A 16,504-nucleotide genomic window follows, 5' to 3' on the forward strand; every position below is an offset into this window, starting at 1 on the left:
AGGACAATTAGTTTCCTCAAAACAAATCAGAATCTTCCATTTAATGGCACCAACAAGTGGATTCAATAGGACGAGAGAGCTTGAAAAAAGCACATAAACCAACAGTGATTAACAAGCTAGACCTCTGTGAACCCGGAAATGGGTTCCGTCTTTTTCGTGCACTGTCCCTTTATGGATGGCGGGAGGTTTGTGACCATTGCTCGCTGGGCTCAGTCTTGTGTAATCACCGCCCCTCGAAACCTGTGCCTGCTGGGTCACTGTGGCCAATGAATTGTCATTTGAATGCCAGTGGACGTAGACAGCCCTCTGGTTCATAGCCTCTTAAGTTTGATTTAAAGCAAGTGGGAGGTCAAACATTAATCAAGTCCAGCTGAATGTCTTCTTCTTAAACCCAGTGTCTACTCCTCATAAGTCAGGAAACAGCAGGCTTTCAGTTGCAGGTGAGGACTTAACTAACTTAATTAAGTGAAAATATATGTGGATGCCATGCAGAATATTTTACTTCTTCATAGCCCACATCTACTTTTTTTGGGGCCTTTCTCGTTAATCATTTGTTAACATATTTGACCTGTGTACTTTTACTACATGCCGATTTAAACGCTTTGCTTTCTTCTGTCTTCTTTTGAATCTGACACATTTTGGATTTTCCTGCACATCAGATCAGCAGGAAAAAATCGACTGCCTTGAATTATTTGTCATCCAGCAGCACAGATGATCATCACTGCTGAATAAATATATATGTAATCATGTATACATTTATATATACTATAGTTTGTGTGATCCATTATAAAACTCTAATCTGAAGAATGTCATTGACTCATCATCCAGAATGCAGTGTGTATGCTTTGCACAGTGTGTGAGGAGACTGTGGCGTCCAGCACAAGCGCGCCGGCTTCTTAAAGTGACAGAGCTGCACAGATCTGTACGTCAGCTGCAACACACAAAGGTATGGAGCAAGTATTGTCAGTGTCGAGGGTGGTCCGGTTAAGTCTACATTCAAGTTAACTTGAGACAAAAGATGTGTCTGACATTCTTATTCACTTCCACCACTTGCAGAGAAATCAGTGTCAGGTGAGTGCATCAACAATATTCTTTCTTAGCTAATGCTGGTGCAAACCTAAAGTTTCAGTTACTCAGTATAGGTTGAAGGCATGCTCAACAAAAATACTGAAATGCTTATTATCTTGTTTTGCGTTCTGGTTCCTGTGCGTTGACTGGTCCTGTGTCAGCTTATCTGAGCTATCACACCAGTTAATGTTTCAACTGGATGATCTGCAGTGTGTGTGCCCCCCCTCCCCCATAATGTGATAATATAATGACTTATTGCATTAAGAGCCTTATTGATACCGCTCATAGTGTAAAAACAGCTCATAATATAATAATAGCTCATACAGTGAGAAAGAGTTGTATTATCATCATTTTACCTCTCAAAAAAAGCTGTGAGTAAAGCAAAAAGCATCAGCGCATTAGTAAACTAAATTAGTGAAACCAAGTATTATTCAATAGTAATTGCATTTTCACATTATTATTGATAAAGTTCAGCCACTAGGTGGCCCCCATGAGAGTTATTTTCGCCCTTAGAGAATGCTAATCTAAAACCAAGCCACCCACCTTATTTGTTCAAATATTCTGTGTATTAAGATATTTGTTAGGATAACGTTGTATGTTTTAACTGCAATTGCAATCCACCTGAAATTTGCCTATATATTATCATCCATCACCTATATTATTTATATTTTTTGTGTGTCAACACAAAATGTTGTCAGCCATTTTGTAGTATAAAGATGGTGAGTAAACACCTCATCATCAAGCAAGTTTTCTCTGCTTTGTTTTCTCTATGTCTGCCATCTGACATCAACCAGTAACAGATAGAGGTACATCAAGGACCTTTGGCTAAGAAGACTCTTTATCAAACTATTTGAAGGGGTGCAAAACATCCTAAAATGTGTGTACATAAAATATTTGTTAAAAATAAATATACATTAATGATGATGATTAGTGATGCTTGCTGAATATTTTTTAAAAAATGTCTGCATACTTCACCTCAGGCTCTATTGATTCAGTGAATTTTGATATATGGTATGGCTGGTTGATTTTATTACATTATGAAATTGTATTGCATTTAAATTATTACATTATTACGTTATTAGCCATTATTACATTATTAGTTGCTACAGGTGTGTCCACTCGACTGGTAGTGTATATTTGTCTATGGTTGTAACACGTAAGCTTTTATTTTCAAATCCTAGTTAGTCCCCATGTTCTTCCTGGTTCAAGAACCGTGGTAAAGCCCGCCTCCACTCCGATAAACCCGGAACTGTCCCCAGTTATTTTGTGGTGCCTGTATATAGTAGTATTACGGTAATGTGGTGCAAGAACGGAATTCGAAATAAAAGCACCAACCTATGAACGCAATTTGCAATTTCACATTTATTTATTTATTTAATATCAACCTGAATACACGTGGAAACAGTTAAGATATTTTACTATTAAGAGTGCTTTAATTTGAAATTCGACATCAGACCTGCCTGCTATTATCTAAGTGACACTCTGAGATGGAGCACTATCAGTCTGAAGTTAAATTAGTCTGTGGCAACAGGTGGTTTCATTTAAATCTGAATTCATATGGAAATGTTGAAAAAAATGTGACTAGTCGGTCTAATCATTCACACAATTGAAATGCCTTGGCCTCCATTTTATAAAGGCTTCAATGTGATCAGAATTACGATGGTAAAATGAATGAATTCCTCAAATGCTCAATTAACCAAATTAACGAATCGATCAATAAACTCAGACTGAATAAATGTGAAATTGCAAACTGCGTTCATAGGTCGGTGCTTTTATTTTGTATTCTGTTTGTGCGCTACTTCTGCATTACCGTGTTGTCTATTGTATTCGGGCACTACAAAAATAACTGGAGGCTGGTTCGACCGGAGTTTTCGGAGTGGAGGCGGACTCAAGACTAGTTGGGACCCAGAACAAGCAAGAGTTATCGGTACTTTCCGGTCCATTCCCAGTTTTTACAAGTTTTTAAGTTTCTCTTTTTTTCTATTTATTCTCCTCCTCCCTCACACATGCAGGCGTGCACACACCGTACAGGAATGCACTCACAGATTCAAATGTCTAGCAACGTGTGACAGCTTTAAAATCAGCACCTCAGGTTATTGGAGACCTCTCATCCTGGAGGCTTCTCCAGTTCTAACTTTTAGATTCTGTGTGGATGTGTTCTTACATTGCATTGTAAGTGGGTGATAAGTAAGTAAGATAAGTAATGTCATAGGCCATCTGCCCTGATCAGAGAGGTTGTTCCAGTTTGACACTGATGGCTTCTTTTACCCCTCTTTCAAACAATTTGTCTTCTCTGGCCAAAATGTTCACATTGTTGTCCTCAAGAAGGATTTTGGAAGGAGTTGGCCCCCCTGTGTTGTGCCATTCGTTTATGGAGAGGTTGTTTTGTCTCCCAATGTACAAATCTGTGCAGTCCTGGCTGCGTTGAACAGCACTAACTACATTATTCAGTTCACGCCTGGGTGTTATGTCCTTGGGATGGACAAGTTTCTGCCTCAGTGTGCTGGCAGGTTTAAAGTCAACCGGGATATGATGTTTATTAAAGATCAGTTTACTCAGATGTTCCTGCGACATGGCCAGCGTACTTCTCTCCAGTAAGCTAGATCTGAAGAAGCCCCCTGGGGATGAGAGGTGAAACTGTCCTCAAGAAACTGAAACAAGTCCAGTTGCCTATGATAAAGCACCTACATTTACCATGACCCGGATGACTGAGAACCTCCATCATCATAAAGATCAGCATGTGCATATCCAGTGCTGGATTAACCTGCTTCCAGGGCACAAAAATGAGTTGTGTTGACCACATCTGTCCCGCTCTCTGTGCACATTACACATGTGTGTTTAATCAACATTTTAATTTGGTAAAATGCACCATCTAAGCACAAAACATTGAAATAATAAAGAAAACAAAATGAGAAGGCTGCTCTGCAAGCCTGCCTCCTTATTAGGTAATAATGCATGTGTTGCTTCATAGAGGACTGTTTAATTGTTTCATTAAAAGAAAAAACATCTAGTTTTTAATCCAGTAATCCGACAGTAAAACGTAACAGGGAGATGAATGATAAAAATATGTTTGAGTGTTTGTCCACCGGGGGTTTAACCTCTGTGCATCATCCCTCAAGGTAATGGAGGACAACAAGCCGTGGGCTCTGATCTCAGAGGTGGGCGACGAAGGTTTCACCGAAGATGTCACTGACATTCTGAGGAGACACTTCCATATCGTCCCCCACAAGGACCTGCTTCAAAACCCCCTGCTGTACGGGCCTAAAATCCAGGCCATGTTTCTGTGGAACGCACTTCCACTGGTCGAGCCCTCGTTGCTCAGCTCGCTTCCCTCGCTGAAGGTGGTCGTCAACGGAGGGGTGGGCATCGACCACCTGGACGTGCCGTACATCAACAGCGTCGGAGTGAAGGTGACCAACACGCCTGGCGTGGTGAGCGACGCCACCGCGGATATGGCGCTGGGTCTGCTTCTGGCATCAGCTAGGACTATTCTTGAAGGTGCGTCGGGTCGATGTCATGTGTCCCAAGGCTCACAATGTCAAAGGTTGAAGAAGACAGATTAGTATATATAATGACTCTCAACCTTCATATCAATGAGTGTGCTACAAACTGCTGTAGTGCAGACTTTATTAAAAACATTGCTGGATGAAGGGTTTTTTGTACTGTTTTTATTTTTCCACAGGTCACCGAATCGCTGTGGACCCCAAGACCACCCGTATACCACAAACGCTGATTGGAGTTGAAGTCTCGGGGTCGACTATGGGGATTATTGGAATGGGACACATTGGTCACAAAATTGCTCAAAGAGGCAAAGGATTTGACATGAAGATCCTGTACCACAACAGGAGTAGGAGGTCAGAGTTTGATATAGTTCGTTTGGTTAATTTAGATAGATAGATAGAATTTGGTTAAACATGACAAGGGTGTTTTAGTGACATCCCACCCCGACAACAGCTTCTTTCCTCAGGCTCAGCCATTTTTGTGACTTATCTGGCCCAGCTAAATTGTAATCCGACTCGGATGAAAGGCATTAAGAATAGCTGTGATTGTCATAGAAATGTTGCCAATCTTCTTGCTGATGCTTTTGATTGCTTTTGTACATCATCAAATTTAGATTAGATTAAGTTGTTTTATTTTAATTACCCGTGTACATAAATATCACGAAAATGACCAGATTTGAATAACAATCTGAACATTTTAAAGCAATAAATCAATGAGATTCTCTTAACATTCAGCTTTGTCTTTTCTCTGTGCTGTCCAGGAGTGTTGAGGATGAGCAGGCAGTCGGGGCGACTTACTGTAAGAACATGGACGACCTGCTGAGAGAGTCGGACTTCGTGGTGCTGGCGGTCAATCTCACCCCCGAGTCCAGAGGCCTGATCAGCCACAGAGAGCTGTCCCTCATGAAACCCACCGCAACGCTGGTCAACATCAGCAGAGGTGAGGACAAATGTGTCTCCTGGACTGATCCAGTCTCGGTCAAATAATTCACTGTTCACTCATTCGGACACACTGATCTGTGATCTGGTTTCTCTTCGTGTCTGCAGGTCTGGTTGTGGACCAGGACGCTCTAGTGAAAGCTCTGCAGACTGGGACCATTCGCGCGGCAGCGTTAGACGTGACTCACCCTGAACCTTTACCGAGGTCTCGCCACACTCTTTTGAATCAAGTGTGATTATGTAACTTTTTGAACAGTTTCAATGCTTTAGACTGCGGACTTTTGCTAATGCAGTCTCACTTTAGATCAAATTTGCTGCTAATTACTGAGTCAGGTCTCCGACTCTTTGACTCTAAGCCACTTTTTAGCAATTGCCACTGCCAAGCAAAAGTGACATAGTTTTGCTCCAACTCTACAAACGTTAACCCTTTCACATCAATACATGACAGCGGAACACATTATGTACTGATACACAGGGTATTCAGGATCCTTAGCTCCTTACATGCAGTAAAAATTATGATAACAAAGATCAAAGTCAGTATCATTCATACATTTACAATGAGGTACAGCTATTTTCATTTTGGGGTCAAGCGACACATGTAACTGAGTTTTATGTGTATATATCTTTAAAGCTGCAATTGTAGGTATTTTTTTTAATCAACAATATGTAATGTGTAATGTGAACAGTGTCACATGTCCATACAGCTCTACAGAGGTATTTTAAGTGTCTTTTAGCCCTTTGTTTTGGTTTTCTGGCCAGCAGCTCTGTACTTTAGCTGCAGCAGTTCCCAGGGAATAAAAACAACCCACTGCATGCTATAGGTCAAGCGCCAAACAGCAGATGAACACAGCGCAATGTTTAGTAGATAAAGAGACAGGTGTGTCCTTCAAGAGTTGGTGGAGACAATAGGAGCTAAAATAAAAGTGGCTACTGGACCCGCTCAACAGAAACCTAAATTGACATTATGCTAATGCTGCTCGCTGTCTGCTGAATGCTTATGCAACTTGTTGGCTAGTCCCTAACAGATCCTCTTCTCCTCCTCTTGTGCAGAGATCATCCTCTTCTCAGCCTTCCTAATGTGCTGATCACCCCTCACATCGGCACCAACACTTACACCACAATCCGAAAGATGGTGCAGATGATGGTAGAAAACGCTCTGGCTGCACTGAAAGGTCAACCTCTTCCCAATGAAGTCAAGCCAAAATGACCTCACTCACTGATGGTACCCCATCTGTCAGGAGTAAAAAGTGTTTGATCTTTTAACATTTCTTTTTCAAGAAGTAGGTTTGGTTGTGTGTTGTTCTGTCTAATAATCTGCCATAATCGGTGCTAAAAACATGATTAATTATGCTATGTTACGGTAATTAATGTGTCTGTCTGTAAACAGTGTTGAGGATAAGTTCATGGGTGATCTCAACGTTTGATGGTAGCTTCGCAGCTTTGTTTTGATTGAACGACTGTTACACTAAGATTCAAAATTTGTGAACCACGTTTTGAATAGTAAAACTACGTCAAATGTAACACCTTGCACTTGACCGTCATTTCTTCTGTGAACCTTTATACCATACGACAATTGGTGTCTTCACTGTCAACAACAGTTGAGAAAATGGCAAGGACTATATGCTGTCCTGAGAACAATCTGTGGCTCCATCCCATTTCCAGGTTTTACCCCTACCCGTCATTATCAAGTGCCTCCTTGCCCCTAACAAGTCAAAAGGGGTAGAGACCGAATCGTTATCGGTCTGTTATTCCAATATATTCCAAAACCACAAGGCAAGCCACATTATATGTCCGACATTTGTATTAAAAAGTTCTCCAAATGGGCGTCAAATAGGAGACAAGGGGTCAGGATCAGTGACTGGAATTAGCTGAGGTGACGCTCGGCAGAGTGCTGCTCAAAGCAACGTTATAATGCATAACTTTAGGCCTTAATATGATTTAAACAAGCAAGTTATATATAAAAAAAATTGTCATGAGCTGGGAAATTAGCTTAAAAGACCACAACATTTTTTTGTACCAGCCTGTTGACATGTTTGTGGTGGCTCTTATGGTGATTGGCTCACTTTTGGAGCCTGTCTCAAGTGGCCATTTGAGGAACTGCAGTTATTGGTACTTCCACGTTGGCTTCGTCACTGGGCCACGTCAAGTCAAACCAAAGTTCGTTGTAGCTCAGTATTGCAAAGCACGCCACAAAGGGCTGAAGAAAACAGTAAATGAGCAACACGCAAAATATGTAACATTTTTAGTATTTCGGTAGAAGAAACAATGTACTTTAAGTCCACTGAGGTAGCCTCTCGACTGAGGCTCGAGCCGTCAAGCAGTGAAGAGAGTGCTCTTGTTGTCATGGTAACCTAGAAAGACAAAAGCCTCCAGTTTGTCTCTGACGGGTTCCTAGTGCTATATTAACCCCACACCGGATCAACGTTTAACCAAGAGCTTTTTGGTGTGTCTATATATATGAGAGCCTTGCCCCACTCCAGGACATGAGAGATTGTACTGTGATGGTACTGGTGAGGCTTCTGTGCCTCACCTCTCCACGTCATGGAGGACGACAAGCCATGGGCTCTCCTGGCGGAGATGAGCGACCGAGGTAACAGTGAAGCAGACCTTGACATAATGCACCAGCACTTCCAAACCATCTGCTACGAAGACTTTCTTCAGAACCAGCTGCTGCACGGTCCCAAGATCGAGGCCGTGTTTGTGATGAACACCCGCCCCGTGGTGGAGCCCTCGCTGCTCAGCTCGCTTCCCTCACTGAAGGTGGTCGCCAACGCAGGAGTGGGCATCGACCACCTGGATGTGGCGTACATCAACAGCATCGGAGTGAAGGTGACCAACACGCCCGGCGTGGTGAGCAATGCCACCGCAGACATGGCCCTGGGTCTGCTTCTGGCATCAGCACGGATGATCGTTGAAGGTGAGTCGAGCTAGTTTTATTCACGTTGCCCAGAAATTGTGAAACAGCAGTTTTCCTTAAAGCAATTTACAAGCCTGAGACTCTTGAGGTCAAAGGTTAGGTGAATCCTCACATAGACTTGCAGCTTTTCCACTCACACAGCTTTTAGAACAAGTCAAAATTTTAAACAAGAGGCAGCTTGATTCATTTTGATCATTTACTGATGATTGTCTTCATCTCACAAATCGTTTGTCTCCTGCTATTCTGTTTACACTTCAGGTTTCATCCACTCTTCAATGTAAACTGCAGTGGCAGTCAACTTTCTCACTCCCTAGTGTTCCCGAGCGTTTTGGATTGTTTCTGTTTCTTCATGTTTATTCATTTATATGTGAAAGCAGAGATAAATGGTGCCAAGCCCGCCAACCCAACATCGCAAGTTAACCCTGCTTCTCCAGGGAGTTCTTGTGCTCAGACAAAATTGCGTAGTTAAAAAAAAACGATGTTGGTTGAAGGTTTTTTTTGTACTGTTTTTTCTACCCACAGGTCACCAAATAGCTGTGGACCCCGAGACCACCCACATACCACGAAAGCCGATTGGAGTTGAAGTCTCGGGGTCGACTATGGGGATTATTGGAATGGGACACATTGGCCACAAAATTGCTCAAAGAGGCAAAGGATTTGACATGAAGATCCTGTACCACAACAGGAGTAGGAGGTCATTGTTTGATTTGTCTGACTTAATTTTTTAAAGACGAGAAGTGTGATCCACCGCAATCAGCTGGACAGTTGATGGTTTTGAGCGGTTCATGCATGTATAGAATATCTTAATGTATGTCAAGACCAAACAGTTGTATTTAACCATATTTCGTACATACATCTGTGAGCCAAACAATAAAGGCATAAAGATTGGTGTTTGGCAAATTTGTGATGATTTAGCAGATGCTCGCAGACACATCACTGCTGTAACTGGAAGCCAAAAAGCCCTGAACATTTTGAAATAATGGATCAACAAGACGCCTCTTATCTTTAACTAACTCTTTTCTCCGTGCTGTCCAGGAGTGTTGAGGATGAGCAGGCAGTCGGGGCGACTTACTGTAAGAACATGGACGACCTGCTGAGAGAGTCGGACTTCGTGGTGCTGGCAGTCAATCTCACCCCTGAGTCCAGAGGCCTGATAAGCCACAGAGAGCTGTCCCTCATGAAACCCACCGCAACACTGGTCAACATCAGCAGAGGTGAGGACAAATGTGTCTCCTGGACTGACCTGATCTTGGTTAAAGAATTTACTGTTGACTCATTCGGACACACTGATCTGTGATCTGGTTTCTCTTCGTGTCTCCAGGTCTGGTTGTGGACCAGGACGCTCTAGTGAAAGCTCTGCAGACCGGGACCATTCGCGCGGCAGCGTTAGACGTGACTCACCCTGAACCTTTACCGAGGTCTCGCCACACTCTTGGACCAGACTCACGGCTGTTTTTCATTAACTTTATAACTTTTGAAAGAAACAACCACATCCAACCTCTGTGAACTGATCAGTTTAATATGTAAAGAATTTCTTTTTTCCAGTCGCACTTAAGACAAAATGCACTTTTTTTCTTGAGCAAATGTTAAACTGAGTCAGCAAAACATTAACATCACCTCAATAGATTACTGAGGAGAACATCATGTCCTGACATACAGTGTATTCATCCTCATCTCAACTGTACAGTTATGGTACCACAAATCAAAGTCAGTACTGTTAATACGTTTATGTGTCTTTGTCAGTTATTTTCAATGCTCCTTCATTTAAATCCTCTCTTATCACTTAGTTCTGCTTTTTTGCAACCAATTCTGCATCCATAGTCAGTTTTAGTCTCAATTCATGGCTGACACAAAATCCTGTCTTTTCCCTCCTGCTTGCCTGAATGAAGGCTCTCTCGAAAGAGACAGATATTTATCTCAAGTTGTTGGAGACCAAAGCAGCGATAAAAGTACATTTATTATTGAACTGGAGGCCGGAGAACAGGTTTAAAATCATGCTAAAGTCGATTAATGTAAAAAAGTTTAAGATGATGACACATCAGTGTTGCATTTACATCTTGCAGCCCCAGGAAACCACTTCAAGGAACTTAAAAATTCAACGTCAAAATTCAGCTTCTTCTTTTTTTTGTCCAGGGATCACCCTCTCCTCAGCCTTCCTAATGCGCTCATCACCCCCCACATCGGATTCAACACCTACACCACAAGACGAAAGATGGTGCAGATGATGGTAGAAAATGCTCTGGCTGCAGTGAAAGGTCAAACTATTCCCAATGAAGTCAAACCACCGTGACTTCACTGGTGGTACCTCGCCCGTGTGCAGTTCTTAATCATGAATAGATTTTAGTTGTATGTTGTTCTGTCTAACGCTGTGCCGTAATCACTGTACAACATTAACCCTGTAAAAAGATTAAAGCTATGTAATGTACACTTGACCCTCATTCCTTCTTGAACGTTTGACTTGAACATGCATCGGTGTGCAACATAATCTCTGATCCCTTTTCTGTCTAAAAACATCTCAATGTCTTCTCATTTGATCTGTATGAATATCCTTTATTTATGTCTTTTATCTGTATTTCTCATTTTTCGGCGAGTGATTCGAATGAAACATTGCCTTAGTATAAGTACTACAGGTGCTAGTTTTTCTTGAAAATGCACAAAATAGGTATGGCAATATTAGAAAGTAGTATAAAAAGTAGAGAAATGCCAAAAGGAACAGTTAGATATAGACTGAAGGGGATATGGGAAAATGGTTCAGACAACTATACAACTTTTGTGTTTTTATTTCTTTCAGTTAACTATTCTTTTATTTCATTATTCTTTTATTTGTATTTTTGTATTATTAGCTTTCATTGTCTCTATTTCTATTCAAATGAAAGTGTTAAAAAATAGCAGGAGAAAGATTAATAGTATTAGCAGTATACATGTTATTGTGTCCTATATTCCCTCTGTTTCAAAGGACAGTTGCAGATCTCCAATACGAAGGAAATCTTTGCGCAGCAGCCGTTTGACCGGTAAAATCCCTTATTATAATAATAACAATTCAAAAACTAAAACTGAATTTCAAATATATAGCCTTCGACCGGATGTATATACCGCCAAAAGCAGATTATAACAGTCGGTTTAGACCTCTACTGAGCATTTTCCTCCAAAATAAAACGCTCCCGGCACTTTTCCTTCAGGCACTTACAGCGGCTACTAAAGCTCCTCAATCATCAACACTCGACGGCGAGTGAGTGCCGAGAAGGTCCACAACACCAGGCACGGAAATAGAGGGGAAAAGTGCCGGGAGATTATAATTTCGTATGATATTAATTCAAGAGTTGAATTTAAATCTCTGTCGCTCGCTAACTGATCAGCTGCGTGTGTTTGCCAGCTACACAGCGCCATGTTTATCTCCTCGGAAACCTCAGCGCCATGCTTCAAAGATTTCACCCTCGTCATGGTGAGTGACACATCCTGAGTCCGAGCTTTCACTTTACGTTAAAACTAACAGTTTAATGTCAGGACTGCCTCGTTTACTGCGCGTTATCACTCAAACTCAGAGATTTGCGTGACAGATGTTTTGTAAAGCGTTGCATCAGTTGCACTGGAAGGTGGAACATGTTGTGGCAGTTTACGTTAAAACAACAGAAACACTTAAAATTATATATGAGGAGCATGTGCTTATCAATATTGTTGATATAGTTAACCCAGATTTACATCAAAAACTGTGCTCCTTGTATACATGTGGACATGTTGGGTGTTTGTGTTGTATCATGACAAACTAAATAACAATTTTGACTCATGAACTATTCACATTCTCTACCTAAGTAAAAGTACTTACACCACACACTTATAATACCCATTCTGCATTGTGAAAGTACATTTATTCAAAGTAAAAGTATTCAGTACAGAAAATGGCACCTGTCATTGTTACACTGTTAAATATTATCATTTGAGATTAATCCCGCCGCTAAAAAAGACTGAAACAACCATGTTTTTAGATACTGTGCTTTATTGTAAGAGAATGCAGTAACTTGTGCATAAATCAAAGATACATATACTTTTATAACAGATTTAGAAATATATTTGCAAAATTCTTGATAAAAAAAAAAATCAAAATCCTGTGATTAAAAAACCCCTAATTTTGTTATTTTCCCTTTAATATGTTAAACAACATGTAAACTAATCTTTAATTTTAAAAACAAAACAGCCATTTAAACCATTAACATATGTGTTAGAATGAATATTTTTGTGTAACGTATCAAACCTACCCCTGGCTGTTCTCTTTGTGGTTGTTGCCCTTTGTATACCGTCCTTACATAATGTGTTCTTTTTCTTATAAAGAAATAACAAAAATAACGCTTACAAAATATGGCTGAAATGGCTGTTAAATCATCAAAAATGTTTACAAGGTTCTCTTTATTGCTGTCTATTCTCCCTTCTAGCCAGCAGTTGCTGTTGGTAATGTGGGACAGCTGGCTGTGGACCTCATCGTGTCCACGCTCAACATGAGGAGAGTGGGCCACATGCACTCTGACTGTCTCATCCCCATGGCTGGAAACAACCCGTACGCCTCCTGCAAAGAGGACGCTGAGGAGCTGCACACTCCTGCAGAAGGTATTCGATTGATCGGTGCTCGTGTGGAGCTCGTGGCCTCATCGGGTCTTGATTATTTGGCTGCTGTTGATGAGTTGGATGGGAAAAAGATACCAACTCACTCGAAAATCTAGTCCTCAATTAATCTGTCAACCTTTTCCAATCAACAGTGTACACCGCAGCAGAACTGAAGCTGGCAGTTCTTCAAATCAGAGCGCCAATAATTCAGGTAAAACCAAACCTGTTTTGTGTTTCTATAGCACAATCCAACATGCTTTGACTTTTTAAAAGGTGTAAAGGCGTTCCCGGGGACCTCGAATCTAAATGGCAACTTTTGTTTTGATCGCAGACAAAATCCAAAAAGTTCCGTCAGCTGCTCGTGTCTTGGATCAAAGCCAGCGGGTTCTCCAGGACCGTGGTCCTGTCCAGCAGCCACGCCTACCAGAGGGACGACCAACAGCTGCAAGGGTAGCTGACCATCAGCTTCACGTCGTCGCTGCGTTTTTTTTCTATGCTGTTCACAATCATCTCTCCTGACAAATCTGTGTCCCGTGTCAGCACTCCTTTGAGGTACCTGCTCACGCCGCCCCTGCTGAAGGTGAGCGCAGACGCTTTGAAAGAGCTCGGCTGGAGGGAGATGGAGCGAGTGGCGGCCTTCCCGGGACTGACGGACGCCAACGCAGAGCCTCGCCTCTGCATCCCTGGAGGAGGCATAACCAAAGGACTCTACACAGACAGGTACAGAGAGGGAGAGAGAGAGCTGTGTCAGCGATTTGGAGAAGTTCACATAAAAAGTTAGAGTTGAAAACTGCCCTCTGTCATTGTCGCATCAACAAAGACGTAGGTTTCACTGCAATATTGGGGGGGCCGCATATTAAGCAGAGAGTCAAACACTTTGTTTCCTTCATTCTGGTGAATTCTTATGCATCCATTTGTGCATTTTCTGACTTAATTTATGGTGGATATTATATTTATATGAAGGAAAACAGACAATTCAGGTGGCAGTTGTCACAGTACCTGAATTCTAAACTTCGATACAAAACTCCAGCTCTTAGAAAACAAAATTCTCAAAAGAAAAAGAAAAAAAGATGATTTTTTTCCCACACACATTTTATATCTGCAGCCTGTGGTTGAAAAGCTGACTGTAGATCAGAACAGAATATAAAACTTGTTTTTAATTTCCTGCCTTCATGGATGATGGTTCTCGACCGTTGACTGCATATTTTTCTTCAATGTGTGTGACCGTGTGTGCTGGACGTCGTGCTCAGTTGTGCGGAGGACCTCCCGCTGGCCGTGCTGCTGCTCTTCTGCTCCGAGGGCGACAACATCCCGGACGCCTTCGCCCTCGTCGACCACCTCAACGACTGGCTCCACCTGCTGGACGACCCTGTGAGTGACACGCTTGAGCAGACGGCCTCACTGCGCTTCAGGGCCGCGTCTCTCTCGTGCATTTTCAGCCCAGTGAGAAAAATGAACTTGCATTTCTTGACATGGTTTTTGTCTGATTCACTTTTCAGAGCCAGAAGCCCAACAAATGGAAGATCCCACCCTCCTGGAGTCTTCTGTTTGGGAATGGCATCCCTCCAGCGCTGTTCTGATCCACGCACGTTTAGCTTTTTGTCTATTTTTAGCCCATGATTAACTCCTGGGGAGCTTTCCCAAAATTAGAAGAAAAAAAAAGTTTTCTTCATACCATTCTGAGTTCTTTTTGAAAGACTCCTAAGCTGATAACCCTTGTGGACACTTTCTGCTTGTAAATGATGTATTATATTGAATTAACCTGCTGTGGAGATAAAACATGACCTCACCAGAATCCTCCCACTCTTCCCTTTTAATTTGATAATCTCCAAACATGACATCATGTACAGGAATCAACCCAAACAAGCTCTTCTGTTACTGTACTAAGTTCAGCATTCGAGTGTTTGTTCTTCCTATTAAAGGATTGTTTCATACATAGTGTGTATTTATCCCAAAGTGATGAATTCTCTGACTGCGTTACACTCACTGGACCCTGCCTCCTCCTGCCTGACTGAAAGTGGTTGGCCAGGTGCCACACTGTATTCCTGGCAGTCCCGCCTCTCTGAAATTTGATTCCTTTGTACAACACATTACGACAACTTACAAAGATGCAACAACAGGACTTGCATGCCGAGTTGCACTTTGACTTCGTAAAATTGTTTGGGCATGTTTGTGGTTTCCCTTTCTGTCTCCCTGATTGTTTTGGGTGGTTTCGCTGTGAGACAGGAATGTCCTGACAGCATTTTTTTTTTCTTTTTCTTTTTTTTTTTTTTAGGAGAAAACCAGAGAGAGATGAAGGTTTGGCTCTCCTTTGAAAAATACTGCTGGCCCTGAGAGTAAATACAAAATATTATTAACATTACTTAATTAACATAGGAGACCCCAATCTTATCCGAACCTCTCAGGTAGAGGTGAAGAATTAAAGTATAAATACTTATTAAGTAGATTTTTCTATTATCTTTAGTTTTTTATTGTTCTGACCACTTTTTCATGGTACGCCCTACATTTTAACACAAATATCTGTACTTTCTACTCCTTACAATTTCAGAGCAGGCTTTTTGCTTTAGTTACTCAGTGCTATAAAACATTCCCAAAATTCATACTTGTGTAAAAAAGTGAAAGTCAGTCATACAAACTATACTTGTATAAAAGTAAGAGTATCTGACGTTAAATGTACTTAAATATCAAAAGTAATTTTCTAGCCAAAAAACTGAATAAAGTACAAGGAAAATAATACTTATATTTACTTGCATGCACGTGCTGTGAACTACCTGTCAGCCTGGCCAATTATCAGTACAGGTACTCAGCATTTGTCTGATTATTAGAATTTATTTTTTTCTGATTGATGTGTTGATTTTGATGTGCACTAATTTGGCTTGGTTATTCAATTCATACAATTTATGTAATGGGTAAAAAAATATTTGCCCTCAAAAGTAAAGGAGTGGAAGTAACAGAAACAGGCAATACTACAGTAGAAGTACCTCAAAATTGTAGTTAGGAATATTACTAAATGTAGTCTGACATTTTCCATCATTGGTTTAGTTATGATTTTTATTTTGTGTCATTGCATGCCGCCGTCCCAAAGTCACAGGACTGATTTCAACCTATCAGTGCACATCAGGCACGGCAGACGTAACAAGAAGGAAGGAAACAGAGAGGGTGACTCGAAGTGACCAGTGATGGAATGTGACTTAGTAAATTTACTGAAACTGTACTTAAATAATTTTCAATAATAATAGCATTTTCTCCTAATTTATGACTTTTGGGTACTTTTTACAGCCAGTGACAAAGGCCCGAGTTCAGAGGGAACCTTTTCCTTTTATACTCCTAAAACATTTTAGAGCCTGTACTTTTTTTTTTCTTTTGATGAAAGTCGATTGCGTACTTCTACCTGAGTGAAGAATGTGTGTACTTTTGTCACCTCTGTAGTTTGGTTACATCCTTGGCAGAAGACAAAGGTGTGGCTTGTGACACATTGGCCGAC

At 41.3% G+C, this 16,504-nt stretch overlaps 3 protein-coding genes across 6 annotated transcripts; all 3 read left to right on the forward strand.

Annotated features, from left to right (window-relative positions):
• Positions 1 to 292: 292 nt before the first annotated feature.
• LOC119017191 (probable 2-ketogluconate reductase) lies at positions 293 to 7,028 on the forward strand. Of its 4 annotated transcripts, XM_037093692.1 has the most exons (8): positions 293 to 440; positions 829 to 946; positions 1,057 to 1,071; positions 4,188 to 4,566; positions 4,751 to 4,922; positions 5,330 to 5,508; positions 5,616 to 5,712; positions 6,558 to 7,028. In XM_037093692.1, exons 2-8 carry the CDS (start codon positions 830 to 832, stop codon positions 6,712 to 6,714), a joined length of 1,116 nt encoding a protein of 371 aa, XP_036949587.1. In that variant the 5' UTR covers positions 293 to 440; position 829; the 3' UTR covers positions 6,715 to 7,028. The 4 variants fall into 4 exon arrangements, with proteins under 4 accessions (XP_036949587.1, XP_036949588.1, XP_036949590.1 ...); XM_037093693.1 differs by lacking the exon at positions 1,057 to 1,071; XM_037093695.1 differs by lacking the exons at positions 293 to 440; positions 829 to 946; positions 1,057 to 1,071 and adding an exon at positions 2,898 to 2,995.
• An 854-nt stretch (positions 7,029 to 7,882) lies between these two features.
• On the forward strand, positions 7,883 to 10,856 carry LOC119017192 (probable 2-ketogluconate reductase). Its single transcript, XM_037093697.1, has 5 exons — positions 7,883 to 8,424; positions 8,947 to 9,118; positions 9,460 to 9,638; positions 9,746 to 9,842; positions 10,558 to 10,856. Exons 1-5 carry the CDS (start codon positions 8,049 to 8,051, stop codon positions 10,712 to 10,714), a joined length of 981 nt encoding a protein of 326 aa, XP_036949592.1. The 5' UTR covers positions 7,883 to 8,048; the 3' UTR covers positions 10,715 to 10,856.
• A 766-nt stretch (positions 10,857 to 11,622) lies between these two features.
• psmg2 (proteasome (prosome, macropain) assembly chaperone 2) lies at positions 11,623 to 14,958 on the forward strand. The gene is made up of 7 exons (XM_037093698.1): positions 11,623 to 11,866; positions 12,852 to 13,023; positions 13,173 to 13,231; positions 13,352 to 13,470; positions 13,561 to 13,740; positions 14,271 to 14,391; positions 14,520 to 14,958. Exons 1-7 carry the CDS (start codon positions 11,810 to 11,812, stop codon positions 14,598 to 14,600), a joined length of 789 nt encoding a protein of 262 aa, XP_036949593.1. The 5' UTR covers positions 11,623 to 11,809; the 3' UTR covers positions 14,601 to 14,958.
• Positions 14,959 to 16,504: the final 1,546 nt, after the last annotated feature.

This window comes from Acanthopagrus latus, chromosome 3 (assembly GCF_904848185.1).
Source record: "Acanthopagrus latus isolate v.2019 chromosome 3, fAcaLat1.1, whole genome shotgun sequence".
Lineage (NCBI taxonomy): Eukaryota > Metazoa > Chordata > Actinopteri > Spariformes > Sparidae > Acanthopagrus > Acanthopagrus latus.

Coding starts and splice junctions, on each gene's coding strand:
- LOC119017191 (XM_037093692.1), top strand. CDS start 830: ATGCAGTGTGTATGCTTTGCACAGTGTGTGAGGAGACTGTGGCGTCCA. Junction 4,567..4,750: donor AGCTAGGACTATTCTTGAAG/GTGCGTCGGGTC, acceptor ATTTTTCCACAG/GTCACCGAATCGCTGTGGAC. Junction 5,713..6,557: donor CACCCTGAACCTTTACCGAG/GTCTCGCCACAC, acceptor CCTCTTGTGCAG/AGATCATCCTCTTCTCAGCC.
- LOC119017192 (XM_037093697.1), top strand. CDS start 8,049: ATGGAGGACGACAAGCCATGGGCTCTCCTGGCGGAGATGAGCGACCGA. Junction 9,119..9,459: donor TACCACAACAGGAGTAGGAG/GTCATTGTTTGA, acceptor CGTGCTGTCCAG/GAGTGTTGAGGATGAGCAGG. Junction 9,843..10,557: donor CACCCTGAACCTTTACCGAG/GTCTCGCCACAC, acceptor TTTTTTGTCCAG/GGATCACCCTCTCCTCAGCC.
- psmg2 (XM_037093698.1), top strand. CDS start 11,810: ATGTTTATCTCCTCGGAAACCTCAGCGCCATGCTTCAAAGATTTCACC. Junction 13,232..13,351: donor TCAGAGCGCCAATAATTCAG/GTAAAACCAAAC, acceptor TTTTGATCGCAG/ACAAAATCCAAAAAGTTCCG. Junction 14,392..14,519: donor TCCACCTGCTGGACGACCCT/GTGAGTGACACG, acceptor TTCACTTTTCAG/AGCCAGAAGCCCAACAAATG.